This window comes from Phalangium opilio, unplaced genomic scaffold (genome assembly GCF_054372755.1).
Source record: "Phalangium opilio isolate 3A_F unplaced genomic scaffold, DU_Popi_V2 ptg000019l_1, whole genome shotgun sequence".
Lineage (NCBI taxonomy): Eukaryota > Metazoa > Arthropoda > Arachnida > Opiliones > Phalangiidae > Phalangium > Phalangium opilio.
The window spans coordinates 338,929-365,193 of NW_028324152.1; the positions used below are offsets into that span (position 1 = coordinate 338,929).

At 37.3% G+C, this 26,265-nt stretch overlaps 1 protein-coding gene and 27 non-coding genes across 28 annotated transcripts; 1 reads left to right on the plus strand and 27 right to left on the minus strand.

Moving 5' to 3' along the window:
* Positions 1 to 551: 551 nt before the first annotated feature.
* TRNAT-UGU (transfer RNA threonine (anticodon UGU)) lies at positions 552 to 624 on the minus strand. The gene has a single exon. It is a non-coding gene; the product is annotated as a tRNA-Thr (tRNA).
* Positions 625 to 996: 372 nt separating this feature from the next.
* Positions 997 to 1,069, minus strand: TRNAT-UGU (transfer RNA threonine (anticodon UGU)). Its single transcript has one exon. It is a non-coding gene; the product is annotated as a tRNA-Thr (tRNA).
* A 578-nt stretch (positions 1,070 to 1,647) lies between these two features.
* TRNAT-AGU (transfer RNA threonine (anticodon AGU)) lies at positions 1,648 to 1,720 on the minus strand. The gene has a single exon. It is a non-coding gene; the product is annotated as a tRNA-Thr (tRNA).
* Positions 1,721 to 2,265: 545 nt separating this feature from the next.
* TRNAT-AGU (transfer RNA threonine (anticodon AGU)) lies at positions 2,266 to 2,338 on the minus strand. The gene has a single exon. It is a non-coding gene; the product is annotated as a tRNA-Thr (tRNA).
* A 133-nt stretch (positions 2,339 to 2,471) lies between these two features.
* On the minus strand, positions 2,472 to 2,544 carry TRNAT-AGU (transfer RNA threonine (anticodon AGU)). The gene has a single exon. It is a non-coding gene; the product is annotated as a tRNA-Thr (tRNA).
* A 133-nt stretch (positions 2,545 to 2,677) lies between these two features.
* Positions 2,678 to 2,758, minus strand: TRNAT-AGU (transfer RNA threonine (anticodon AGU)). Its single transcript is given in 2 exon segments — positions 2,678 to 2,713; positions 2,722 to 2,758. It is a non-coding gene; the product is annotated as a tRNA-Thr (tRNA).
* Positions 2,759 to 3,335: 577 nt separating this feature from the next.
* TRNAT-AGU (transfer RNA threonine (anticodon AGU)) lies at positions 3,336 to 3,408 on the minus strand. The gene has a single exon. It is a non-coding gene; the product is annotated as a tRNA-Thr (tRNA).
* A 133-nt stretch (positions 3,409 to 3,541) lies between these two features.
* TRNAT-AGU (transfer RNA threonine (anticodon AGU)) lies at positions 3,542 to 3,614 on the minus strand. Its single transcript has one exon. It is a non-coding gene; the product is annotated as a tRNA-Thr (tRNA).
* Positions 3,615 to 3,780: 166 nt separating this feature from the next.
* Positions 3,781 to 3,853, minus strand: TRNAT-UGU (transfer RNA threonine (anticodon UGU)). The gene has a single exon. It is a non-coding gene; the product is annotated as a tRNA-Thr (tRNA).
* Positions 3,854 to 3,986: 133 nt separating this feature from the next.
* Positions 3,987 to 4,059, minus strand: TRNAT-AGU (transfer RNA threonine (anticodon AGU)). Its single transcript has one exon. It is a non-coding gene; the product is annotated as a tRNA-Thr (tRNA).
* A 166-nt stretch (positions 4,060 to 4,225) lies between these two features.
* Positions 4,226 to 4,298, minus strand: TRNAT-UGU (transfer RNA threonine (anticodon UGU)). Its single transcript has one exon. It is a non-coding gene; the product is annotated as a tRNA-Thr (tRNA).
* Positions 4,299 to 4,431: 133 nt separating this feature from the next.
* TRNAT-AGU (transfer RNA threonine (anticodon AGU)) lies at positions 4,432 to 4,504 on the minus strand. Its single transcript has one exon. It is a non-coding gene; the product is annotated as a tRNA-Thr (tRNA).
* Positions 4,505 to 5,526: 1,022 nt separating this feature from the next.
* Positions 5,527 to 5,599, minus strand: TRNAT-AGU (transfer RNA threonine (anticodon AGU)). Its single transcript has one exon. It is a non-coding gene; the product is annotated as a tRNA-Thr (tRNA).
* A 133-nt stretch (positions 5,600 to 5,732) lies between these two features.
* On the minus strand, positions 5,733 to 5,805 carry TRNAT-AGU (transfer RNA threonine (anticodon AGU)). Its single transcript has one exon. It is a non-coding gene; the product is annotated as a tRNA-Thr (tRNA).
* A 372-nt stretch (positions 5,806 to 6,177) lies between these two features.
* Positions 6,178 to 6,250, minus strand: TRNAT-UGU (transfer RNA threonine (anticodon UGU)). The gene has a single exon. It is a non-coding gene; the product is annotated as a tRNA-Thr (tRNA).
* Positions 6,251 to 6,836: 586 nt separating this feature from the next.
* Positions 6,837 to 6,909, minus strand: TRNAT-AGU (transfer RNA threonine (anticodon AGU)). The gene has a single exon. It is a non-coding gene; the product is annotated as a tRNA-Thr (tRNA).
* Positions 6,910 to 7,042: 133 nt separating this feature from the next.
* TRNAT-AGU (transfer RNA threonine (anticodon AGU)) lies at positions 7,043 to 7,115 on the minus strand. Its single transcript has one exon. It is a non-coding gene; the product is annotated as a tRNA-Thr (tRNA).
* Positions 7,116 to 7,726: 611 nt separating this feature from the next.
* On the minus strand, positions 7,727 to 7,799 carry TRNAT-UGU (transfer RNA threonine (anticodon UGU)). Its single transcript has one exon. It is a non-coding gene; the product is annotated as a tRNA-Thr (tRNA).
* A 133-nt stretch (positions 7,800 to 7,932) lies between these two features.
* Positions 7,933 to 8,005, minus strand: TRNAT-UGU (transfer RNA threonine (anticodon UGU)). The gene has a single exon. It is a non-coding gene; the product is annotated as a tRNA-Thr (tRNA).
* A 166-nt stretch (positions 8,006 to 8,171) lies between these two features.
* TRNAT-UGU (transfer RNA threonine (anticodon UGU)) lies at positions 8,172 to 8,244 on the minus strand. Its single transcript has one exon. It is a non-coding gene; the product is annotated as a tRNA-Thr (tRNA).
* A 133-nt stretch (positions 8,245 to 8,377) lies between these two features.
* TRNAT-AGU (transfer RNA threonine (anticodon AGU)) lies at positions 8,378 to 8,450 on the minus strand. The gene has a single exon. It is a non-coding gene; the product is annotated as a tRNA-Thr (tRNA).
* A 371-nt stretch (positions 8,451 to 8,821) lies between these two features.
* TRNAT-AGU (transfer RNA threonine (anticodon AGU)) lies at positions 8,822 to 8,894 on the minus strand. Its single transcript has one exon. It is a non-coding gene; the product is annotated as a tRNA-Thr (tRNA).
* Positions 8,895 to 9,060: 166 nt separating this feature from the next.
* TRNAT-AGU (transfer RNA threonine (anticodon AGU)) lies at positions 9,061 to 9,133 on the minus strand. Its single transcript has one exon. It is a non-coding gene; the product is annotated as a tRNA-Thr (tRNA).
* Positions 9,134 to 9,299: 166 nt separating this feature from the next.
* On the minus strand, positions 9,300 to 9,372 carry TRNAT-UGU (transfer RNA threonine (anticodon UGU)). The gene has a single exon. It is a non-coding gene; the product is annotated as a tRNA-Thr (tRNA).
* Positions 9,373 to 9,505: 133 nt separating this feature from the next.
* Positions 9,506 to 9,578, minus strand: TRNAT-AGU (transfer RNA threonine (anticodon AGU)). The gene has a single exon. It is a non-coding gene; the product is annotated as a tRNA-Thr (tRNA).
* A 372-nt stretch (positions 9,579 to 9,950) lies between these two features.
* Positions 9,951 to 10,023, minus strand: TRNAT-AGU (transfer RNA threonine (anticodon AGU)). Its single transcript has one exon. It is a non-coding gene; the product is annotated as a tRNA-Thr (tRNA).
* Positions 10,024 to 10,600: 577 nt separating this feature from the next.
* Positions 10,601 to 10,673, minus strand: TRNAT-AGU (transfer RNA threonine (anticodon AGU)). The gene has a single exon. It is a non-coding gene; the product is annotated as a tRNA-Thr (tRNA).
* A 13,847-nt stretch (positions 10,674 to 24,520) lies between these two features.
* LOC149697456 (uncharacterized) lies at positions 24,521 to 26,110 on the plus strand. The gene has a single exon (XM_089867227.1). The coding sequence runs from the start codon at positions 24,521 to 24,523 to the stop codon at positions 26,108 to 26,110; it is 1,590 nt and encodes a 529-aa protein (XP_089723353.1).
* The last annotated feature ends 155 nt before the right edge of the window (positions 26,111 to 26,265 follow it).

The window sequence follows — 26,265 nt, forward strand, 5'->3', positions numbered from 1 at the left end:
ATATTCCAGTAATTTAACTAAATTAACTCATCGGAATTTTTACCCTATTGTTTTAATTTTTCAAAATTTAATAGCTACGAAATCTGGGTCAAGTAACATAACAGCCAGGCTCCGACGAGAATCGAACTCATGATCTCCTGTTTACTAGACAGGCGCATTAACCACTAAGCCACGGAGCCCTTGGTTTGAAGCGATATGAATGCAGAATATTTCAGTAAATTAACTAAATTATCTCATGGGAACTTTTGCCCTATTATTTTAATTTTTCAAAATTTTATAGCTACGAAATCTAGTTCAAGTAACATAACAGCGAGGCTCCGACGGGTATCGAACTCATGATCTCCTGTTCACTAGACAGGCGCTTTAACCACTAAGCCACGGAGCCCTTGCTTTGAAGCGATATGAATGCTGAATATTTTAGTAAATTAACTAAATTATCTCATGGGAACTTTTACACTATTGTTTGCATATATGCATATCTAAATCAAATATTATTTTTAATTTTTCAAAATTTAATAGCTTCGAAATCTAGTTCAAGTAATATAACAGCAAGGCTCCGACGAGAATCGAACACATGATCTCCTGTTTACAAGACTGGCGCTTTAACCACTAAGCCACGGAGCCCCTGCTTTGAAGCGAAATGAATGCAGAATATTTCAGTAAATTAACTAAATTATCTCATGGGAACTTTTGCCCTATTATTTTAATTTTTCAAAATTATATAGCTACGAAATCTAGTTCAAGTAACATAACAGCGAGGCTCCGACGAGAATCGAACTCATGATCTCCTGGTTACTATTCAGGCGCTTTAACCACTTAGCCACGGAGCCCTTGCTTTGAAGCGATATGAATGCTGAATATTTCAGTAAATTAACTAAATTATCTCATGGGAACTTTTACACTATTGTTTGCATATATGCATATCTAAATCAACTATTATTTTTAATTTTTCAAAATTTAATAGCTTCGAAATCTAGTTCAAGTAATATAACAGCGAGGCTCCGACGAGAATCGAACTCATGATCTCCTGTTTACAAGACAGGCGCTTTAACCACTAAGCCACGGAGCCCTTGGTTTGAAGCGATATGAATGCAGAATATTACAGTAAATTAACTAAATTATCTCATGGGAACTTTTGCCCTATTATTTTAATTTTTCAAAATTATATAGCTACGAAATCTAGTTCAAGTAACATAACAGCGAGGCTCCGACGAGAATCGAACTCATGATCTCCTGGTTACTATTCAGGCGCTTTAACCACTTAGCCACGGAGCCCTTGCTTTGAAGCGATATGAATGCTGAATATTTCAGTAAATTAACTAAATTATCTCATGGGAACTTTTACACTATTGTTTGCATATATGCATATCTAAATCAACTATTATTTTTAATTTTTCAAAATTTAATAGCTTCGAAATCTAGTTCAAGTAATACAAGAGCAAGGCTCCGACGATAATCGAGCACATGATCTCCTGTTTACAAGACTGGCGCTTTAACCACTAAGCCACGGAGCCCTTGCTTTGAAGCGATATGAATGCAGGATATTTCAGTAAATTAACTAAATTATCTCTTGGGAACTTTTGCCCTATTATTTTAATTTTTCAAAATTATAAAGCTACGAAATCTTGTTCAAGTAACATAACAGCGAGGCTCCGACGAGAATCGAACTCATGATCTCCTGTTTACTAGACAGGCGCTTTAACCACTAAGCCACGGAGCCCTTGCTTTGAAGCGACATGAATGCTGAATATTCCAGAAATTTAACTAAATTAACTCATCGGAATTTTTACCCTATTGTTTTAATTTTTCAAAATTTAATAGCTACGAAATCTAGTTCAAGTAATATAACAGCAAGGCTCCGACGAGAATCGAACACATGATCTCCTTTTTACAAGACTGGCGCTTTAACCACTAAGCCACGGAGCCCTTGCTTTGAAGCGAAATGAATGCAGAATATTTCAGTAAATTAACTAAATTATCTCATGGGAACTTTTGCCCTATTATTTTAATTTTTCAAAATTATATAGCTACGAAATCTAATTCAAGTAACATAACAACGAGGCTCCTACGAGAATAGAACTCATGATCTCCTGTTTACTAGACAGGCGCTTTAACCACTAAGCCACGGAGCCCTTGCTTTGAAGCGACATGAATGCTGAATATTCCAGTAATTTAACTAAATTAACTCATCGGAATTTTTACCCTATTGTTTTAATTTTTCAAAATTTAATAGCTACGAAATCTAGTTCAAGTAACATAACAGCGAGGCTCCGACGAGAATCGAACTCATGATCTCCTGTGTACTAGACAGGCGCTTTAACCACTAAGCCACGGAGCCCTTGCTTTGAAGCGACATGAATGCTGAATATTCCAGTAATTTAACTAAATTAATTCATCGGAATTTTTACCCTATTGTTTTAATTTTTCAAAATTTAATAGCTACGAAATCTAGTTCAAGTAACATAACAGCGAGGCTCCGACGAGAATCGAACTCATGATCTCCTGTTTACTAGACAGGCGCTTTAACCACTAAGCCACGGAGCCCTTGGTTTGAAGCGATATGAATGCAGAATATTTCAGTAAATTAACTAAATTATCTCATGGGAACTTTTGCCCTATTATTTTAATTTTTCAAAATTATATAGCTACGAAATCTAGTTCAAGTAACATAACAGCGAGGCTCCGACGAGAATCGAACTCATGATCTCCTGATCTCCTGATTACTAGACAGGCGCTTTAACCACTAAGCCACGGAGCCCTTGCTTTGAAGCGATATGAATGCAGGATATTTCAGTAAATTAACTAAATTATCTCATGGGAACTTTTACACTATTGTTTGCATATATGCATATCTATACAACTATTATATTTAATTTTTCAAAATTTAATAGCTTCGAAATCTAGTTCAAGTAATACAAGAGCAAGGCTCCGACGATAATCGAGCACATGATCTCCTTTTTACAAGACTGGCGCTTTAACCACTAAGCCACGGAGCCCTTGCTTTGAAGCGATATGAATGCAGGATATTTCAGTAAATTAACTAAATTATCTCTTGGGAACTTTTGCCCTATTATTTTAATTTTTCAAAATTATAAAGCTGCGAAATCTTGATCAAGTAACATAACAGCGAGGCTCCGACGAGAATCGAACTCATGATCTCCTGTTTACTAGACAGGCTCTTTAATCACTAAGCCACGGAGCCCTTGCTTTGAAGCGGCATGAATGCTGAATATTCCAGTAATTTAACTAAATTAACTCCTCGGAGTTTTTACCCTATTGTTTTAATTTTTCAAAATTTAATAGCTACGAAATCTGGGTCAAGTAACATAACAGCCTGGCTCCGACGAGAATCGAACTCATGATCTCCTGTTTACTAGACAGGCGCATTAACCACTAAGCCACGGAGCCCTTGGTTTGAAGCGATATGAATGCAGAATATTTCAGTAAATTAACTAAATTATCTCATGGGAACTTTTGCCCTATTATTTTAATTTTTCAAAATTATATAGCTACGAAATCTAGTTCAAGTAACATAACAGCGAGGCTCCGACGAGAATCGAACTCATGATCTCCTGATTACTAGACAGGCGCTTTAACCACTAAGCCACGGAGCCCTTGCTTTGAAGCGATATGAATGCAGGATATTTCAGTAAATTAACTAAATTATCTCATGGGAACTTTTACACTATTGTTTGCATATATGCATATCTAAATCAACTATTATATTTAATTTTTCAAAATTTAATAGCTTCGAAATCTAGTTCAAGTAATATAACAGCAAGGCTCCGACGAGAATCGAACACATGATCTCCTGTTTACAAGACTGGCGCTTTAACCACTAAGCCACGGAGCCCTTGCTTTGAAGCGGTATGAATGCAGGATATTTCAGTAAATTAACGAAATTATCTCATGGGAACTTTTGCCCTATTATTTTAATTTTTCAAAATTATATAGCTACGGAATCTAGTTCAAGTAACATAACAGCGAGGCTCCGACGAGAATCGAACTCATGATCTCCTGTTTACTAGACAGGCGCTTTAACCACTAAGCCACGGAGCCCTTGCTTTGAAGCGATATGAATGCTGAATATTTCAGTAAATTAACTAAATTATCTCATGGGAACTTTTACACTATTGTTTGCATATATGCATATCTAAATCAACTATCATTTTTAATTTTTCAAAATTTAATAGCTTCGAAATGTAGTTCAAGTAATATAACAGCAAGGCTCCGACGAGAATCGAACACATGATCTCCTGTTTACAAGACTGGCGCTTTAACCACTAAGCCACGGAGCCCTTGCTTTGAAGCGACATGAATGCTGAATATTCCAGTAATTTAACTTAATTAACTCCTCGGAATTTTTACCCTATTGTTTTAATTTTTCAAAATTTAATAGCTACGAAATCTAGGTCAAGTAACATAACAGCAAGGCTCCGACGAGAATCGAACTCATGATCTCCTGTTTACTAGACAGGCGCTTTAACCACTAAGCCACGGAGCCCTTGCTTCGAAGCGATATGAATGCTGAATATTTCAGTAAATTAACTAAATTATCTCATGGGAACTTTTGCCCTATTATTTTAATTTTTCAAAATTTAATAGTATCGAAATCTAGTTCAAGTAATATAACACCAAGGCTCCGACGAGAATCGAACACATGATCTCCTGTTTACAAGACAGGCGCTTTAACCACAAAGCCACGGAGCCTTGGTTTGCAGCGATATGAATGTAGAATATTTCAGTAAATTAACTAAATTATCTCATGGGAACTTTTGCCCTATTATTTTAATTTTTCAAAATTATATAGCTACGAAATCTAGTTCAAGTAACATAACAGCGAGGCTCCGACGAGAATCGAACTCATGATCTCCTGTTTACTAGACAGGCACATTAACCACTAAGCCACGGAGCCCTTGCTTTGAAGCGATATGAATGCTGAATATTTCAGTAAATTAACTAAATTATCTCATGGGAACTTTTACACTATTGTTTGCATATATGCATATATAAATCAACTATTATTTTTTATTTTTCAAAATTTAATAGCTTCGAAATCTAATTCAAGTAATATAACAGCAAGGCTCCGAAGAAAATCGAACACATGATCTCCTGTTTACAAGACTGGCGCTTTAACCACTAAGCCATGGATCCCTTGCTTTGAAGCGATATGAATGCTGAATATTTCAGTAAATTAACTAAATTATCTCATGGGAACTTTTACACTATTGTTTGCATATATGCATATCTAAATCAACTATTATTTTTTATTTTTCAAAATTTAATAGCTTCGAAATCTAATTCAAGTAATATAACAGCAAGGCTCCGTAGCAAATCGAACACATGATCTCCTGTTTACAAGACTGGCGCTTTAACCACTAACCCACGGAGCCCTTGCTTTGAAGCGATATGAATGCAGGATATTTCAGTAAATTAACTAAATTATCTCTTGGGAACTTTTGCCCTATTATTTTAATTTTTCAAAATTATATAGCTACGGAATCTAGTTTAAGTAACATAACAGCGAGGCTCCGACGAGAATCGAACTCATGATCTCCTGTTTACTAGACAGGCGCTTTAACCACTAAGCCACGGAGCCCTTGCTTTGAAGCGATATGAATGCAGGATATTTCAGTAAATTAACTAAATTATCTCATGGGAACTTTTGCCCTATTATTTTAATTTTTCAAAATTATATAGCTACGAAATCTAGTTCAAGTAACATAACAGCGAGGCTCCGACGAGAATCGAACTCATGATCTCCTAATTACTAGACAGGCGCTTTAACCACTAAGCCACGGAGCCCTTGCTTTGAAGCGATATGAATGCAGGATATTTCAGTAAATTAACTAAATTATCTCATGGGAACTTTTACACTATTGATTGCACATATGCATATCTAAATCAACTATTATTTTTAATTTTTCAAAATTTAATAGCTTCGAAATCTAGTTCAAGTAATATAACAGCGAGGCTCCGACGAGAATCGAACACATGATCTCCTGTTTACAAGACTGGCGCTTTAACCACTAAGCCATGGAGCCCTTGCTTTGAAGCGATATGAATGCAGAATATTTCAGTAAATTAACTAAATTATCTCATGGGAATTTTTGCCCTATTATTTTAATTTTTCAAAATTTAATAGTTTCGAAATCTAGTTCAAGTAATATAACAGCAATGCTCCGACGAGAATCGAACTCATGATCTCTTGTTTACAAGACAGGCGCTTTAACCACTAAGCCACGGAGCCTTGGTTTGAAGCGATATGAATGTAGAATATTTCAGTAAATTAACTAAATTATCTCATGGGAACTTTTGCCCTATTATTTTAATTTTTCAAAATTATATAGCTACGAAATCTAGTTCAAGTAACATAACAGCGAGGCTCCGACGAGAATCGAACTCATGATTTTCTGTTTACTAGACAGGCACATTAACCACTAAGCCACGGAGCCCTTGCTTTGAAGCGATATGAATGCTGAATATTTCAGAAATTTAACTAAATTAACTAAATTATCACATCGGAACTTTAACACTATTGTTTGCTTATATGCATATCTAAATCAACTATTATTTTTAATTTTTCAAAATTTAATAGTTTCGAAATCTAGTTCAAGTAATATAACAGCAAGGCTCCGACGAGTATCGAACTCATGATCTCCTGTTTACTAGACAGGCGCTTTAACCACTAAGCCATGGAGCCCTTGCTTTGAAGAGACATGAATGCTGAGTATTCCAGTAATTTAACTAAATTAACTCATCGGAATTTTTACCCTATTGTTTCAATTTTTCAAAATTTAAAAGCTACGAAATCTAGTTCAAGTAACATAACATCGAGGCTCCGACGAGAATCGAACTCATAATCTCCTGTTTACTAGACAGGCGCTTTAACCACTAAGCCACGGAGCCCTTGCTTTGAAGCGACATGAATGCTGAATATTCCAGTAATTTAACTTAATTAACTCCTCGGAATTTTTACCCTATTATTTTAATTTTTCAAAATTTAATAGCTACGAAATCTAGGTCAAGTAACATAACAGCAAGGCTCCGACGAGAATCGAACTCATGATCTCCTGTTTACTAGACAGGCGCTTTAACCACTAAGCCACGGAGCCCTTGCTTCGAAGCGATATGAATGCTGAATATTTCAGTAAATTAACTAAATTATCTCATGGGAACTTTTACACTATTGATTGCACATATGCATATCTAAATCAACTATTATTTTTAATTTTTCAAAATTTAATAGCTTCGAAATCTAGTTCAAGTAATATTACAGCAAGGCTCCGACGAGAATCGAACACATGATCTCCTGTTTACAAGACTGGCGCTTTAACCACTAACCCACGGAGCCCTTGCTTTGAAGCGATATGAATGCATGATATTTCAGTAAATTAACTAAATTATCTCTAGGGAATTTTTACTCTATTGTTTTAATTTTTCAAAATTTAATAGCTACGAAATCTAGGTCAAGTAACATAACAGCCAGGCTCCGACGAGAATCGAACTCATGATCTCCTGTTTACTAGACAGGCGCATTAACCACTAAGCCACGGAGCCCTTGCTTTGAAGCGATATGAATGCTGAATATTTCAGTAAATTAACTAAATTATCTCATCGGAACTTTTACACTATTGTTTGCTTATATGCATATCTAAATCAACTATTATTTTTAATTTTTCAAAATTTAATAGTTTCGAAATCTAGTTCAAGTAATATAACAGCAAGGCTCCAACGAGAATCGAACTCATGATCTCCTGTTTACAAGACAGGCGCTTTAACCACTAAGCCACGGAGCCCTTGGTTTGAAGCGATATGAATGCAGAATATTTCAGTAAATTAACTAAATTATCTCATGGGAATTTTTGCCCTATTATTTTAATTTTTCAAAATTTAATAGTTTCGAAATCTAGTTCAAGTAATATAACAGCAAGGCTCCGACGAGAATCGAACACATGATCTCCTGTTTACAAGACTGGCGCTTTAACCACTAAGCCACGGAGCCCTTGCTTCGAAGCGATATGAATGCTGAATATTTCAGTAAATTAACTAAATTATCTCATGGGAACTTTTACACTATTGATTGCACATATGCATATCTAAATCAACTATTATTTTTAATTTTTCAAAATTTAATAGCTTCGAAATCTAGTTCAAGTAATATAACAGCAAGGCTCCGACGAGAATCGAACCCATGATCTTCTGTTTACAAGACAGGCGCTTTAACCACTAAGCCACGGAGCCCTTGGTTTGAAGTTATATGAATGTAGAATATTTCAGTAAATTAACTAAATTATCTCATGGGAACTTTTGCCCTATTATTTTAATTTTTGAAAATTATATAGCTACGGAATCTAGTTCAAGTAACATAACAGCGAGGCTCCGACGAGAATCGAACTCATGATCTTCTGTTTACTAGACAGGCGCTTTAACCACTAAGCCACGGAGCCCTTGCATTGAAGCGATATGAATGCTGAATATTTCAGTAAATTAACTAAATTATCTCATGGGAACTTTTATACTATTGTTTGCATATATGCATATCTAAATCAACTATTATTTTTATTTTTTCAAAATTTAATAGCTTCGAAATCTAGTTCAAGTAATATAACAGCAAGGCTCCGACGAGAATCGAACACATGATCTCCTGTTTACAAGACTGGCGCTTTAACCACTAAGCCCCGGAGCCCTTGCTTTGAAGCGATATGAATGCAGGATATTTCAGTAAATTAACTAAATTATCTCTGGGAACTTTTGCCCTATTATTTTAATTTTTCAAAATTATATAGCTACGAAATCTAGTTCAAGTAACATAACAGCGAGGCTCCGACGAGAATCGAACTCATGATCTCCTGTTTACTAGACAGGCGCTTTAACCACTAAGCCACGGAGCCCTTGCTTTGATGCGACATGAATGCTGAATATTCCAGTAATTTAACTAAATTATCACATCGGAACTTTTACACTATTGTTTGCTTATATGCATATCTAAATCAACTATTATTTTTAATTTTTCAAAATTTTATAGCATCGAAATCTAGCTTAAGTAATATAACAGCGAGGCTCCGACGAGAATCGAACTCATGATCTCCTGTTTACTAGACAGGCGCTTTAACCACTAAGCCACGGAGCCCTTGCTTCGAAGCGATATGAATGCTGAATATTTTAGTAAATTAACTAAATTATCACATCGGAACTTTTACACTATTGTTTGCTTATATGCATATCTAAATCAACTATTATTTTTAATTTTTCAAAATTTAATAGTTTCGAAATCTAGTTCAAGTAATATAACAGCAAGGCTCCGACGAGAATCGAACCCATGATCTTCTGTTTACAAGACAGGCGCTTTAACCACTAAGCCACGGAGCCCTTGGTTTGAAGTTATATGAATGTAGAATATTTCAGTAAATTAACTAAATTATCTCATGGGAACTTTTGCCCTATTATTTTAATTTTTGAAAATTATATAGCTACGGAATCTAGTTCAAGTAACATAACAGCGAGGCTCCGACGAGAATCGAACTCATGATCTTCTGTTTACTAGACAGGCGCTTTAACCACTAAGCCACGGAGCCCTTGCATTGAAGCGATATGAATGCTGAATATTTCAGTAAATTAACTAAATTATCTCATGGGAACTTTTATACTATTGTTTGCATATATGCATATCTAAATCAACTATTATTTTTATTTTTTCAAAATTTAATAGCTTCGAAATCTAGTTCAAGTAATATAACAGCAAGGCTCCGACGAGAATCGAACACATGATCTCCTGTTTTCAAGACTGGCGCTTTAACCACTAAGCCCCGGAGCCCTTGCTTTGAAGCGATATGAATGCAGGATATTTCAGTAAATTAACTAAATTATCTCTTGGGAACTTTTGCCCTATTATTTTAATTTTTCAAAATTATATAGCTACGAAATCTAGTTCAAGTAACATAACAGCGAGGCTCCGACGAGAATCGAACTCATGATCTCCTGTTTACTAGACAGGCGCTTTAACCACTAAGCCACGGAGCCCTTGCTTTGATGCGACATGAATGCTGAATATTCCAGTAATTTAACTAAATTAACTCATCGGAATTTTTACCCTAATGTTTTAATTTTTCAAAATTTAATAGCTACGAAATCTAGGTCAAGTAACATAACAGCCAGGCTCCGACGAGTATCGAACTCATGATCTCCTGTTTACTAGACAGGCGCATTAACCACTAAGCCACGGAGCCCTTGCTTTGAAGCGATATGAATGCTGAATATTTCAGTAAATTAACTAAATTATCACATCGGAACTTTTACACTATTGTTTGCTTATATGCATATCTAAATCAACTATTATTTTTAATTTTTCAAAATTTTATAGCATCGAAATCTAGCTTAAGTAATATAACAGCGAGGCTCCGACGACAATCGAACTCATGATCTCCTGTTTACAAGACAGCGCTTTAACCACTAAGCCACGGAGCCCTTGGTTTGAAGCGATATGAATGAAGAATATTTCAGTAAATTAACTAAAATATCTCATGGGAACTTTTGCCCTATTATTTTAATTTTTCAAAATTATATAGCTACGAAATCTAGTTCAAGTAACATAACAGCAAGGCTCCGACGAGAATCGAACTCATAATCTCCTGTTTACTAGACAGGCGCTTTAACCACTAAACCACGGAGCCCTTGCTTTGAAGCGACATGAATGCTGAATATTCCAGGAATTTAACTTAATTAACTCCTCGGAATTTTTACCCTATTGTTTTAATTTTTCAAAATTTAATAGCTACGAAATCTAGGTCAAGTAATATAACAGCAAGGCTCCGACGAGAATAGAACTCATGATCTCCTGTTTACTAGACAGGCGCTTTAACCACTAAGCCGCGGAGCCCTTGCTTTGAAGCGATATGAATGCTGAATATTTCAGTAAATTAACTAAATTATCTCATGGGAACTTTTACACTATTGTTTGCATATATGAATATCTAAATCAACGATAATAGAGAGTAGTACGCCAGTATGAGCTACGAAGATGGCGGCCACTGTTAAGGCGGGGGAGCCTAGTTTCTACTTTTCTCTCTTTTTTGGGGAGGAATACCTGTCAATCTTTGATTGATTTTGTATGCTTAAAGGATTTTTGGTAGGAGTAAATTTATAAAGACCATAATATAATGTAAAAAGTTATTTTCTTTAAAAGTTCTAATATTAAAGATAAGTTCTCAATTTGTAGGCTTATAAATGAAGACCATAATGTAAAGTGAAAAAAATGAAGACCATAATATAAAGTGAAAAGTTATTTATTTTCTTTAAAAGTATAGGTTTTAATATTAAAGATACATTTTCAATTTTCATATTAAAATGTATTTGATTAATTCTAAAATAATTTCGTCTATCTTCGTAAGGAAGAAGATAAATTTTAATATTATTTTTAAATCTTACGCAAGGCATCAAGTCGTTCTTTGATATACAAAGCGTTAAGTTGTTTTCTAGCGTAGAGTTCTAGGACTAGTCTTTCGAGATCTTTAGTTTTAACTTTAAAGGTATGACAAAGTTCTTCAGTGTTTTCCATGGGTTTTTCGGGTGTTTTTTCCTCGGTCTTGATTTCGTTATTTATATTTTTGGTGTATGTTTCTGTTTCATCAAAACTGAAGGGTATATTTTTTGTTTGCCCACCTCTAATAAAGTTGCATTTGGGGAAATGTTTTAAATGTTCTTCGTAAGGATTATCATCGGGTTTCCATGCTAATAATATTCCATCGCATTCGAAGCACTGTACTAGATCGTCGGTATGTAATGAATAAAATCCCGCTCTGCTTAAAGTTTTTATATAGTTTCCGTCTTGAGGCCAGGAGTAAAAAGTACGATATCTCTGCAGCTCCGAGTTCATGATGACGAATGAAAATGATTATGGGAATATCCAACTTATACATCTGCCAAACATTTCCCCCCCCTTTTCTTTACCTCCCCTCTCACATTCCAAGCATTACCCCCCCCCCACATTCCTTAATATATGAAATAAAAGAACACAGTATTAAAAAAAAGGTGACACATTTATTTTTTAAAGATACAAAAGAAATTACAAAGAGTATTTTTTAACAAAAGGATTAAGTTATTCTTTACGGGCGCGTTTCAACATGTTTGTAACAATGATGTCATTTTTCAAACCATCTCGTCCAAACTGCTTCATGAATGATTTGTGGCTCTTTCTTTTTGTTCTTTGTATTATATAAGCAATACAGTATAGTCCGCATGTCGAACCTGACAAGTTTTGTAGTCTTCTTTTGTTAAACGACCATTTTCTAGAATTTCTTTTAACAAATTCTTTAATCGAGGGGAGAAAGTTCCCTAAAGCCAATGAGTCAAAATAATAACCACGTCTCTTGCCATCAAAGTAGACGCTGACCCAGTGAGATCCGTCATTATAGTGATTGTCTAAATTTATTATAATGGACGAAGGAAACTTGTCAATTTCTTTGGGTAATAAATCACTTGGATAAACCCCCATGAAATGCGGCGTGAATCTTAGAAATCGTGTTATCTGTTCGGCATTCATTATATCTCTTAACAAACGATTGACACGTTTCTATTTTTATCTATTTGTAACAAAGCCTGGAATTCGGATAGTACGATGCAGCTTAGTGTAGTGGGCGTGGGTTTTTCAAAACCCAATTCTAATCTTAACTGTCCCTGCTTCGTAGGACTCCAATGATCGGAATGACTCGCGCTACCGTCAGGTGTCAGGTCTAAACAGTATATGGCGTAGCCCGAGGCAAAGTCATCCATAGAGATATTGTTCCCCTTGTCGTTGTAGTGACTGTTTGACCCCGAAAATAAAGTGTAGTAGCTTCGGACAAATTGCTTTTTACTGTAGTGGGGTTTTAAGGCTTTCGAGGGGTATTGTTCAGAATTGATGAATGCTGCTAGATGATTGACATTCCAATGTCCAAAGTCAAAGGGGTTACTATCCAACGTTCCATTGTAAGAGGTGTGTTTTACAATAGCGATTGTAACCCGTGAAGGCTGGGTACCTAGATAGATGTTTCCGATTGATGTGTTTAAGATATTTGGCGCAATTGTGAATATTTTAGTTTCCGTTCTAGTGTAACTATATTGGGCGGCTTTAATGCTTAAAGCTTGTTCGTGAGCAAATAGAATTTTAGGAGCTAATTGAAGCTTTAAGACGTATAATACGGCTTCAACGATTACGGGTTTATAGCCGTTGCCTGACGCGTTAAGTTTACCCATAAGACAAAAACTAGCTTTGCTTCTATGTAATTTTAATTTCATAGAAACGCCGTTTATCAGGTATCGGGGGATATTGAACATATCTACGTAAAGGCTGGAATACATTTCAATTTCCTCGGATAATGCTGCGAGTTTCTGGCGTTTAACAAAACCCATATTTTCTGTAAGCGAATCCATGCTTCCGCCTGTATCCTTGTAAAACAAGGAGGCACCCAAATGGGATTCTTTAGCTGCCGGACCGTATGACGTCAGGGCCGAGAGCAAAGCAGTGTACGCGTAGTTACTAGAAGCTGGTGTTGTTGCGAAATCGCCCAACTCCAAATCGACACGCTCAAATTGACTATGCTGAAAATTATTTACGGGTCCAACTGCGTCAGTAGCTGTTAAAGCAGTTCCATCTTCATTTACAATTTTAGTTCTGGTGTACAGCATTGTTAGGGCTGTATCCACGTATTCGCTACCGCTAGACGTTACTTCAAATTCGATAGGTTGGTCGCCTTTCAAAGATGTCAAAGGTTGATAAGGAACCCATTTGGAATTTTCGATGGCTGTTTGAAGGGGAGGGGGAGCGAAAATATCGAAACCCGTGCTGCAAGCTTCAGTCATTTTTAGGGAGAGAAAATATCACGAACCGTTTTGAATGAAAGTTTACGTTTATCTGATTTAAATTTGTTTGTGTTGTTTTGTTTTATAGATTTCTTTCTCTTTGGTGTTTTTTTCTTTTTAGCTAGTCTTTTCTTTGCAACCCCTCTACCGTATTGTTGTTGCACATCATCCAAAGTTTCGGTGAACCTTCTTTTAGCCGAAGTTTTCAGATCCTTTCCAGAGGCGACGTCGCTTATGATATTTGAAGATGTGCCCAGAAACTGTTTACCAAGGAACTTTGCCCCTTTAATTAAGAAAGGTGATACGTATCTTCCGAAAGATTTCAAGAACGAGCCAATACCTTCCCCGTTTTGGCCATGCCCTTGTTGCCCTTGTTTCCCGACGTAAAAAGTCAGACCTGATCCTGACTGCGCTTGTTGGGTATAATAATCCGTGTAAACACATCTTTTGTTATCTAACGCGTTGGACTTGCGCATCTTAAATGAACTTTACAGTGCAACAGTCCAAACTGAAATAAAGCCGGTTCACCCATGTGGTCCTTTATATGGATGCCAACCTCGCTAATATAATGTTTTGACAGAGGGACGTAATGGGGTGAGACAAACGTAAGACACACGGTATCCCCGTGTTTCTTGTCTTCGATGGGTATAATACGTAAGAGGGGGGCGTGGGTGTTACCGACAATTTGTCCTTCAACCAGATCGCAATAAATATATAATTGAGATGGTACGTGATAGTTTAACCTGGCTGGTCTATCGCTCAACCCTTGTATATTGAGAGGGTTTCTGTACCCCAAAATTGCAGCTAATGATTCGTGTGTTTTGAAGATAATTTTCGTATCTCCAGTGGCATCGGTTTTTAGTTTTACATGCCCCGTCGTCTCGTTAATATGAAATAAAGAAGAGGTTTTTTCGCATACTTTGGAAGTATTGATAGTTTCCACAATGTGGTTAAGTGATTTGTAATGGCCGGCCGGTATATTATGTAGATGGTAGCTTTCGTAGCTGGTCAGTTTCCCATCTTTTCGTTCAACAAGGTCGGTTACGTCACATTCCTTGGGGTTTTTAAATTTTTTAGAGCTACTTTCTTCAACTAAATCTTCAAGTGTTTTTCTCTTGCTCGCCTTCCCCTTACTCGTTTTGTATATAACATTGTAGAAACTGCTTGTATATATTACTTCTACTAAAGAAATTTCCCATTGTCCTTGTAAATTAATAGGATCGGGTAGTTTAGTGATGTAACTACCCATAGTGTTATTAAGGTAGACATCCATACTAGCGTCGCTGGGTAGAGTTAAATAGAATTCAGATTTTCTCGACATTGTCGGCTGTTACCCACGAGTTCTGCGATTTAGGTAGACCGATAAACGATACAAAATATTCTAATTTCCCTTTACGTTTACGTTTCTTGAGTATAGTGTCTATCTTAAACATTTTGGGTTCCACTGTTCGAATGAGCTGATCAGAGTAAAACAACCCGGTTATATGCATGCTATCCAAATCTTTCAAACGATATAATACGGGTTTTCTGAAGTTCAAAATAGAGGAAATGACAAATACTTCCGTTGAAAAATTTGGCTCATAACCTTTAGAAAATGCTGGTTTAAGTTTGCTTATTCTTACGTAATCTCCGACACGAAATTTGACGTCTTTTTTAGTAGGCTTAGTACTCATTTCCGGTTTGTAAATGTTTTTGTACACTTCCAGAACGTTAGAGGGCGAAACATTGTCGGGTGTCATTTTTATTACGGAATGATAAGAGGCATTGTAGCCTTTAACTATGTCTGTCAAATGATCTATATATCTATGAGAATTGAAATGAGTCAACATTTTGAATATTCGATGTTTCAAAGTTTTAATTAAACATTCTACAAATGGACAGTGGAATTTTTCTGACGTCATAGAGCCATATTTGATTTTATTTTTCTTAAGAAGTTTTTGCGTCTGTGAATTAATAAATTCTTTACCTAAATCAGACCAGATGGCTTTAGGTTTGTTTTGTTCGATGATAACCTCGAGAGCTTTCGTAGCCTCGGTCGCGTGTTTTCTTTTCATGGGTACTACAAAAGCTTTTCGGGAGAAGCAGTCGACGCCCACCATCAGGTATCTGTAGTCGTCATTGTATTTAGCGATTGAACCCAGATCGGCCAGATCTACTTCGACTCTATCCGAGATGTTAAAGACGGGGATTTTACGCCTTTTGAATTTATGTATAGCTGTTTTATGCAGTGTGTAAACGTCAGTGGTTTCTAGAAAGGCTTTGACTTCGTTTCTCGAAATACCTTGAGATTTGACAGCCTTGTACAATGGGTTTAAACCAGTGAACCCTGACCGGTGTTTGGTGTTGAGATAAGTATTCTTTAAAGTTTCTACTTTTTGGAGCTTCGATAAACCTCCCATAATGTATTCTTGGCTTTAAAAGGTTGTTTCTTCGAAATTAAAGGGCTCGTTTTATTGCCAAATGTTAATCTCTTCTTCGCTTTTATATACGTTCGGGGTCGAAGCCGATTCTTCAGCGGTACAGAACTGGGCGATGCCTTGGTTGAGGGGGGCGGTGCTAATGGAGACGTTGATTTGCTTTTTGGCGCTAGAAAGTTTAGCACAAAGGGTTGAAATTCTGTCCACCCCGTCGGTGGAGTACCTACGAGTGAAGGGGCTACTCCGCACTTATTGAAGAAGGTAGGTTGTATAGTAAAATAAACTAGCTGAACTATATCTGAATCTGGGATCTTAAGGCCGTTCACGAAGAGAACCCCCGAGTCATCCCAACGTATACTAGGAGCGTTACTTGCTAAGTGGTCGAATATTTTCTTCGCCGCTCCTCTATATTTCAGGGGAAACATATTAATCCAGCTGTCTTGTTTATTCGATGGGCGGGGCTTGGAGATGTTCAGGTAGCGCTTCATCGCCTCTTCATAAAAAACCCATTTGGTTCTTTCATCTAAAGATTGATTTGAGATAATCGTGCTCATCTCCTTATCCAACTCCGATAACTCTGTTATGTTTTTTGAAATCTCATTATTTGATGTTATTAATTGATTTGATGGACTATGACTTTGTTCAGGTTGTTGTTGCTCCAAGGGTACTAATGTCATTTTATTAGCGTAAACTAGTGTTTTATTCATTTTGAGAATAAACCGCCTAAAAGACTCGAAATTATTGGAAAAAGGACACTAAAGAAACCGCTTCCTGTTTGTTTAGATAATATGGTCCTTTTGGCTTTCCAATGAGTATTTTTGCAAGCAATTTTACGAATATGTTTCTTGTGCTTACACAATTTATTATATACGTCGGGTTTCAGATTGACAGCTCCTTGTAAGGCGTTATGACAACACTCGCTGATTGAATCAATAATTTCTCGATTAGAGTTTTTAAGAATAGCTAATCTTTGAGGTTTTTTTAATTGCCCCAAAGCGGCTATTAAATTGATGTTTTTAGCGGCTAAACTTTTCTTTTTAATACCCGATGTTTTCTTGACCTTTCTCGGTGGTGACATCGTAAAGAATGATTAAATTTTAGTAATGTCGTTTAATTATATCGTTTTCTTCTTGGGAGTATAGATGACTATTTGTTCTCCCGGTAAAATATTTGTTCTAAACCTTAAATCGGAATGACATTTCTGGGTTAAATCGCAAAGTAAATACCCGTAAGGTTTTTCTGTCGCATCCAGATAACATTCTACAATAAATTTAGAGTTGTTGGGTGCCAATTGTTTAGAGAGAGCCACTAATTGCATAAGATCTCTCACAGTTTTCATAAGAATCATGTAATGCGCGTTTAAAGAGGCTGTTCTCAAGTTTTTTTCAAATATGTTTTGTAAAAGGGTGATGACGAATAATTTCCTATGGTGAGATTGCTTAGTAAATATTTCTGATAAAATATTATTTTTATTTTCTAACATGAGATCGTCTAAGACGATTAGTATTGTTTTAGAGCCATCGTATATAGTAACGTCGGGTAAACCTTGACGCATTATTACGCCCATTTCTTTCAATTTATCGTAGCAAGGCTGATATATACTATAATGCCAAACAACTAAATCGACTTTAGGTTCAAACATTTTGTCCTTATTTTCAATTATTCGTTTACATAAAACTGTTTTACCTGATCCCGAAGGACCGAAAATAATCAAATTTCCAGGTGTAGTGAACGGTATCATGGCTAATACTCGAATGAAATTTATTTGTAACTATCATTCGTACTTAAACGTATTCAATTAATACACGAACGCGCGCGTGCACCCCCCAGGGTCGCGAACCCCAAACGCGGGGGTAGGGATGGGGGGCCCAAACGACACGCGGGGGGGGGGAGGGGGAAGCGCGGCGCGGGTAGGCCACCGAGAACGCGTAGAAATAATTTTGAAAAGTAGGGCCATCATGCTGCCTTTCACTATAGGGGCGAAGTTTTTAACATGGACTGTCACTATTTGAGATGGTAAATACGGTTAAACTAAAGACCCTTGTACGGTCAATCGAAGTAACGCTGAAGGGGTTTTTTCAAAATGTCCCCCCCCCCAAAAAAAAAGAAAAGTCACCTGAAATACATTTTTAGTCCAATGGCAAGGTTTCGTATAATTTTGCCCGCGAAAATTTTCTACCCTTGTACGTACTAAATACCTCGAAGTCATTTGTTTGCTCTCGAACACGCCTTGACCCTAGTAAAAAGTATAAAATGAAGAAGTTGAGACCTCAAAGTTATCATTCTCTCTCGGACCACCACCAACATGAACAACCAAAACCAAGCGATAGACCTTTCCGCAACATGGTAAGAAATACTTTTTTTAAAACTTAGTTTTATTTTAGACTTAGAAAATCTTTCTCTATAGCTACGTCCATGGGGTTGATACCCCTTATTCCCCCGTCGAGTTTTCGGACTCGGCGGATTCTTCCCGCTCTGGGACCCCCGAGTCCCTGGAGCTGGCCCCCTCGCCACCACCTCCAAGACCACTCTGCGTGGTAGGGCCAAGGCCCCGAAACCAGTCACCGCCACCGAGCCCACCACCGTGCGCCCCCTCCCCTGAACCTCAACTAGAATATCTACCTCTCCCGGCCATAAACTATCCGTGGCTAGCTATGCCCCGGCCGGGAGTGGATGACTTAAACATCAACGGGGACTTGTAAGTGAACCTTTTGTTTTACGTTACACTACGGTATTATAATTTTTATTTATTTACAGCTTAGTATTCCAAATAACAACATACCTGGCGGGACTAGCCGAGGTCGTGGAGGATGACGATTTTATGCACGACCTGCTTAATCAAGTAAGGCAGGTCGTGTATAAAAACTGCGTGTTCATACCCCACGAGTAAGTTTTCATGCATTATTTAATGTTTCGTTTATCTAAATTTTAATTGTTTCTCTTTTAGCCTCCTGGGCTTCAACTGTCGCGGGTTCCGGTGAGTTAATTTCTTTATTATTTGTTGTTATCCAATACTTTATTTATTAACTCTCTCTCTCTTTTTCTCTCCCAACAGAGTGACGCAGGAGCTCGTGCAGTTGTTGACGTACCGCCGGGTACGGTTCCTAGAAGTCCCCGCAGGCCACGCACGAGTGTACGAGAACCGGGACGACGTGATGTTCGAGGGGGTCCGTACACTCGTGCGAAACCTCTCAGTCGATTGAGTGGGGGAGGGGGAGTTAAAAAAAATTGTTGTAAATATTTTAAATAAAATAAATTGTTTTTACCTTATTTACTTCGTTTTATTTAAAATAAGTTCCTATCAAAAAATCGACAAGTTTTTCCTACACTTTAGTTATATCTACTTTTATATTTCTTAGGCTTAAAATTTAAAAACTAGAAATTTATATCATTTCTGTGTTGTATTAGTTATATAAAATGGAACAGTTTTTCAGTTTTAAATTCAATTTATTTTTGAAACATCAATGAAAAAAAAACAAATTATCAAACAGACATAAATTTAAAAATGCGTTAACATGTGCATTCTCTCTTTTAAAAATGTTATTTGACCCGAAATTACCGAAAATACATTATAGTTATAAAATTTACTTTCAAGATTTTCTTCTTCCAGTACATTATTAAATTTCATTACCACTTGGTACGATGTTACGAAATTGGTGAAGTATCCCACCACGGCGTCGAATTTTTCGGGCTGCCCATCTAAACACGGTATGCGATCGTGTTCGCCGTATAAATTATCATAAATATCATTATTAAATTCTATAATAATATCAGCCATGTGCGTGAATACAATTTCATGGTTACTTAACTTAATAAGATGCTCCTTAACGGCGTTCGAAACTCGGTTCAATGCCGCTGTTTCCATACTGTCCAAAACAATGGAGTCCTCATTTAGTAGATCTTTAATGTGACACGTATTATGATACGCCACGACAGTTGTTTTTTCATTTGCGTTATCGTTCAAAACGATTTCAAAGTTATTGGTTTCGTGGCCCGCCGTCCAGCCTGCTAATACGGGTAGTCTGGGTATCAATTTTTCCCAGGTACTTGTTGAAATGGCGAAACTTTTTACCGACTGCTTCCTACAAAAGCGAATCTCGGGATCGAGGGTGCCGTTCACGAACCCCGTTGTCAGGAACAACTCTCTAGAAATGTGGAATCTACCGTTGATTTTTCGTTCGTTAGTTACGCCAATCTTCCTCTTAACAGCTTCTTGATTTTCCATGTTGCACGTTTAAGGTCTTCTCGAATAATGATACACTCCTCTGTCGTGTTCCACGGTTTTTATACTAAATTTCCTAAGTAGCTATCGCAAAATATCTATTGTCCTTGATTGTTCCGTTGTTAGATTGTAGGCGTATTTTTATGTCAAAGTTCTGAAACCAGAGATTAAGAAATTCTAACATTCCCAAAATCAGTAATATAAAGAATACAATAAGTAGTTTATGAGGGTTAACCTCCAAGATCCGACGAATTCTTGACAACCTTTGTGTACTTGCCTCCATAACAGCTGACGAGTAAGTAAATAACACAATAGTAAACTTGACCTATATATCTATTATGACCCACATTCCAGATCTGTCAATATTTGATTGACGAGATATTTTCCTAACATCTTCAAAGACCTAAGGTCATTGTTGAAGAACCCTCTCCCCTTCTTCGATTATAAGCGTATTTTTAGGTGCGTTTTTCAAACCAGGGATTAAGGAATTCCAGCACGCCCAAGAGCAATAAGATAAAATCTCCAAGATCTGACTAATTCCTTACAACCTTTGTGTACCGGATAGTTGAGGAGTAAATAAATTACACAATAGTAAACTTGGCCTATTTATCTACTATTCCCAACATTCCTTAAATAGACCTGTCACAATTTGATTGATTGAAGAAATTCTTTCCTAACATTTTTTCAATGTCATTGTTGAAGAAGCCCCCACCTAATGGAATGTCACACCAACTCTTTTGTTATAATTATTCCTTTTGTTGAATTATAAAATCTATTGCAAATTCGTTGTTTTGTTATTCGACTATTTGACACCCTGTCAAGCCATCGTACGTCTATCTTATATCACCTATTGTTCACTGTCAAACAATGTTAGACGTGTTTAAACATGTCGGAAATCAGCTGCGATGGCCTTTGCTAGTACCTTGTATTGTTAGTCAATAATTTCGAAAAATATACTGGCCTTGACCCCTCTTGAGAGGAGGAAGAGGGGGGGGGTAGGAATCTAGTATAAAGAACGTGAGAAAATAACAGTATTTCACAGTCGAACATCAATCGTCAAAACGTCAACATGGACGCTGAAGCACTTCGCTGGACACTTGACGAAATGGCCGTAAATAAGCCTTGGAACATAGTTGAAATATACAAGTTTTACTATTTTCTCTGCTCTTATTTACACTTAGATCCTGCTAATATACCTTCAACATTACCCGGTTTTATCATAAATGGCGGTTTAAATATTATTCAAACGTTCCTCGATCTAATAGACTATATGAAGAACGTTCCTCGTACCCCTGAAACGTGTCAAACACTAGACGAATTGGAACATCTATGGAATTTAATTCCTAGCCCTTTAAAAATTGCTTACTCGGACCGCGTGAAAAGGCGGAAGCAAGAATTAGAACGTGATAACCGTGAAGAAGAATCTTTGATAGCCCGTTTCGATAATTCTCAAACAGGCAGGGTGATGGGGGAGATTCTAGATAACGCGTGTCAACAAGACGAGACGGAGAACGAACCACTCGAATGCATGTCCTTGAACTTTTCCGACTACGCCCCCAGCGAAAAGAGTTCCATTCAACACGACGGGACGGAGAACGACCCCTTCGAATACATGTCCTTGAACTTTTCCGACTACGCCCCCAGCGAAAAGAGCTCCATTGTAGATTCAGAGGAGGCCAAGGAGATGCACGAGGCTAATGTCTATGACCAATGGGGTGGGGGGTGTCCCCCATCTCCTGTAGAAGATGTACCCTCTTGCGAGATTTTAGAGCAAAGCGAGAGATTTTTCGAACATTTTAATATGTATGGCAGGGAAATAATTCTAAATATAACGGACGATCCGGTTGATAGTATATGTACTATTACGGAACATATATTAAGCGAGTACCGAGCAACAGATTACGTACAAATAACTTTACGAAGTCTAGGTGTAAACTGTCGTTCGGAACTCGAATTATCCTTTAAAAGATTAGATCAAGTAGACCCTTCTTTCCTCTTTGATCAACTAGCCGAATTACGTTATGACGATGAAATCGAACATTTTTTTCAAGGACCTGTAAAAATGATATTCAGTATCGTTAGAATACCAGAAGGGTATGGACGGTCTAACCGGCGTCAACTTAAGCCCTTCAGTATTTTCTCAAAGGATCGAAGGGGGATTCGACGAATCCCAAACAAGGATAATCTGTGTCTTGCGCGTTGTCTTTGCGTTGCTATTTCTCATCGTCACTACATGAACAATAAGAACAACACAGAGTTAAAAAACCGTTACATAACCATATCACGAGTAGGACCCCGATACACAATCCAAAAAACAGCGGCTTTAGATCTTTGTCAAAAGGCAGGAGTCTCTGTGCCTGAATGCGGTACCCCCGATTCGTTCCAGAAATTTAAAATTTACTTATCCTCCTATTCCATATTCGTCTATAAATTCGAAAACAGAGTACCCATTTTAATTTTAGGCGAAAACGACCCTACAGATACCCGACCACGTCTCTTCCTGCTTAACGAGAGTAATCATTATAACGTCATAACAAATTTAAAACCCTTGTTTAGTCACGACCACTTTTGCGAAAAATGCCTCACACCTTACTGGCAGGTTCAATCTCATAAATGCAATGACTTTTGCTTTAAATGTATGCGTCCGACTGTTTGCCATGGACAAGAAAAAACATGCGGTTCCTGCCTACGAAAATTCTGGGGTGACGATTGTTATAACAGTCACTTGGTTCCAGCTGGGAACAAAAAAGCACTTTGCGAGCGGCTTTACATTTGTAAAAACTGCTTTAAAACAATTGATTTCGGAAAACGTACTACTAGACACAGCTGTGGGGAGATTTTCTGTCCTGTATGTGGAAAACACCAACCCAGCGACCATTTATGTTACATTCAGGTGATCAAGGATAAAATCCCCTGCATTATCCCCGCGAAAAACCCACGCCGTAATTTACCAGAACTCATCTACGTTTTCTTCGACGTTGAATGTATACAAACGAAAAGATGTACGGAAAAGTTGGGCGCGTACGAGCATCAAGCCATCTTATGCGTTAGCATCTCTGTCTGCTTAGACTGCATTGACGAAACGTCCCTCGATTTTAATTGTATTAAATGTAATCAATTTGGACCTCGCAAACAACGCTTCACAGGTGGGAAACCCATAGCTGCCTTCCTCGACTACTTAGTCCGCTTATTCGACGTGAAGAAAGTCATCGTGGTGTCTCATTTCGGCAGTAACTATGACAACCAACTATTAATAAGGGAAATAATTAATCGTGACGAGAAATTTGTACCCGAATCTTTAAAAATTAACGGTACACGTATTTTAGAAATGAAACTTTCTAATCTGTTATTCCTTGATTCGTATAATTTCATCCCAGTCGCTTTATCCAAGTTCCCCGCTACTTTCGGCCTCCCTAATGCCGCTAAAGGGTATTTTCCTCATTTCCTTTTCAACGTAGTGGGTCACGAGTTCGATATAGACAGACAAGAGGAGACTAACTACGTATTGGAGAACACTCTACCACCTACAGAAGCTTACGGGTGTCAGTATTTCACCAGGAAAAACCTAGACACTTTTTTAAAATGGCACACTTCAGAAGTCAGTAAGGGTAAAGGCTTTAATTTTTTAAAAGAACTGTATTATTATTGCGAAAACGACACTTTACTCTTATTTTTAGGATGTGTAACTTTTCGGTCGCTCCTACTTAAAGTTACTAGCGTAGACCCATATAATTGTAATTCCGTTACCCTACCGGGTGTTTGTTCCTATGTCTTCCGGAAAAATTATCTCAAACCAAACACAATTAGTATCATTCCTTCAAACTACTATAGACTTGGGGAAAATCAGTCATTAGGAGCCATTGAATGGCTAGAATGGACGTCATACGATAGAAACATTCTCATTCAATCCTCTTTTAGAGGCAAGGAGGTTAAGCTGCAGATCCTAAAGGTAGATGGTTATTGTCCCACAAACAAAGAAGTGTTCGAGTATTAGGGCTGCTATTATCACGGTTGCAAAGTTCATTTCCCCGTAAATAGGAACATGATTTTACACGGTGACCCGACACAGACTTTAAATACAAGGTATACAAAAACCGAGAAAAAAATTTGTAAACTAGAGGCCCTGCACTACAAAGTAAACGTCAAATGGGAATGCGACTGGCAGCAAGACAAACGCGATAAGCCCGAAATAAATGAATTTCTTAAACGTAACGATATTCGTATTAAAACATCAGAAAGATTAAACCCCCGAGATGCTTTCTTCGGAGGCAGGTGCTGCGCTAATAAACTATATCATAAAACTACAGGCACTGAAAAAATGCACTACGTTGATTTCACCAGTTTATATCCTTTCGTGAACAAAACGGGTAAAATTCCTATTGGTCATCCTCAAATTATTTTAGATAATTTTCCTGACATATTTTCTTTTGATGGCCTTCTCAAGTGTGATGTACTACCAGCTCAAAATCTAACACACCCTGTTTTACCCGCTAGGATAAACGGGAAGCTAACCTTCCCCCTATGCTACACTTGTTGCAAAACTCAGTTTCAAGGTGACTGTACACACAGGCCTGATGAGAGAGAGCTGCTGGGTACCTGGGTTACAGACGAGCTAAGGTATGCTGTAGAGAGGGGGTACACTATTACTCGCATGTACGAAGCCTGGTCGTACAAGATCACACAATACGACACCGAGACTAAACAGGGTGGTCTTTTTAAAGACTACGTCAATGCCTTTCTCGAATATAAAACCCTGGCTAGCGGTTTCCCCTCCGATTGCGTCACACAGGAGGACAAAGAGAAATATGTCAGGAACTACAAAGAAGTTGAGGGGATAGATCTAGATATAGATAAAATTGAAAAGAACGAAGGGTTGAGATGCCTCAGTAAGCTTATGCTTAACTCTTTTTGGGGGAAATTTGGACAGAAAACTAGACACGCCTCAACAGACATCATAAAAGACGCCAAGACTCTATACGAATTGATCCTTAACCCCGATAAAGAAGTAAAAAGTCTCTTGACTTTAAATGACAACACCATCTTAGTCAAATCAGAAGACCTTGCCGAAAATGAGATAGCTCATAAGCATACAAACGTGGTAATAGCGTGTTATACAACAACAATAGCGCGACTTCATCTTTTAAAGCATCTTGAGATGGTAGGTGACCTCTGTTTTTATATGGATACAGATAGCCTTATCTACCTCTCACCAGATGGCGTCCCTATACTCCCGACGGGGGATTATCTTGGGGAATTAAAAAATGAACTAGAACCTTACGGAAAAGACGCATATATTTGTGAGTTCGGAAGTGCTGGGGCTAAAAACTATTCCATGAACATTTATGATCCCGCAACTGATAAAATTACTAACATTTTTAAAGTTAAAGGATTCTACTTAAACACATCTACAGAAAATTATGTTAATTTTGATATCATGAAAAAATTTTTAGGGGTGAACAACCAGGGGAAACCCGAAATAAACGCTGTGCAGGTACCCATTGGACCCCAAATACGTCGCCTACCTAATCATACTTTAATTACGATAGAACAGACCAAAACATATCAGGTGGTCGTGGATAAAGTTCGCGTTTTCCCCGATTATACTACAGCACCTTATGGTTACATTAAATAATTTTAAATTTGTAAAATTGTATATATTTTAATTGACTGGGGCTTTGTCTGCAGACATTTTTATTAACACAAATTAGTCGTCATTGTTCTTGCGAAATAAATATTTCACACTTTATATCATGGTCTTTATAAATTCATTCCTATCTTTAAGCTTAC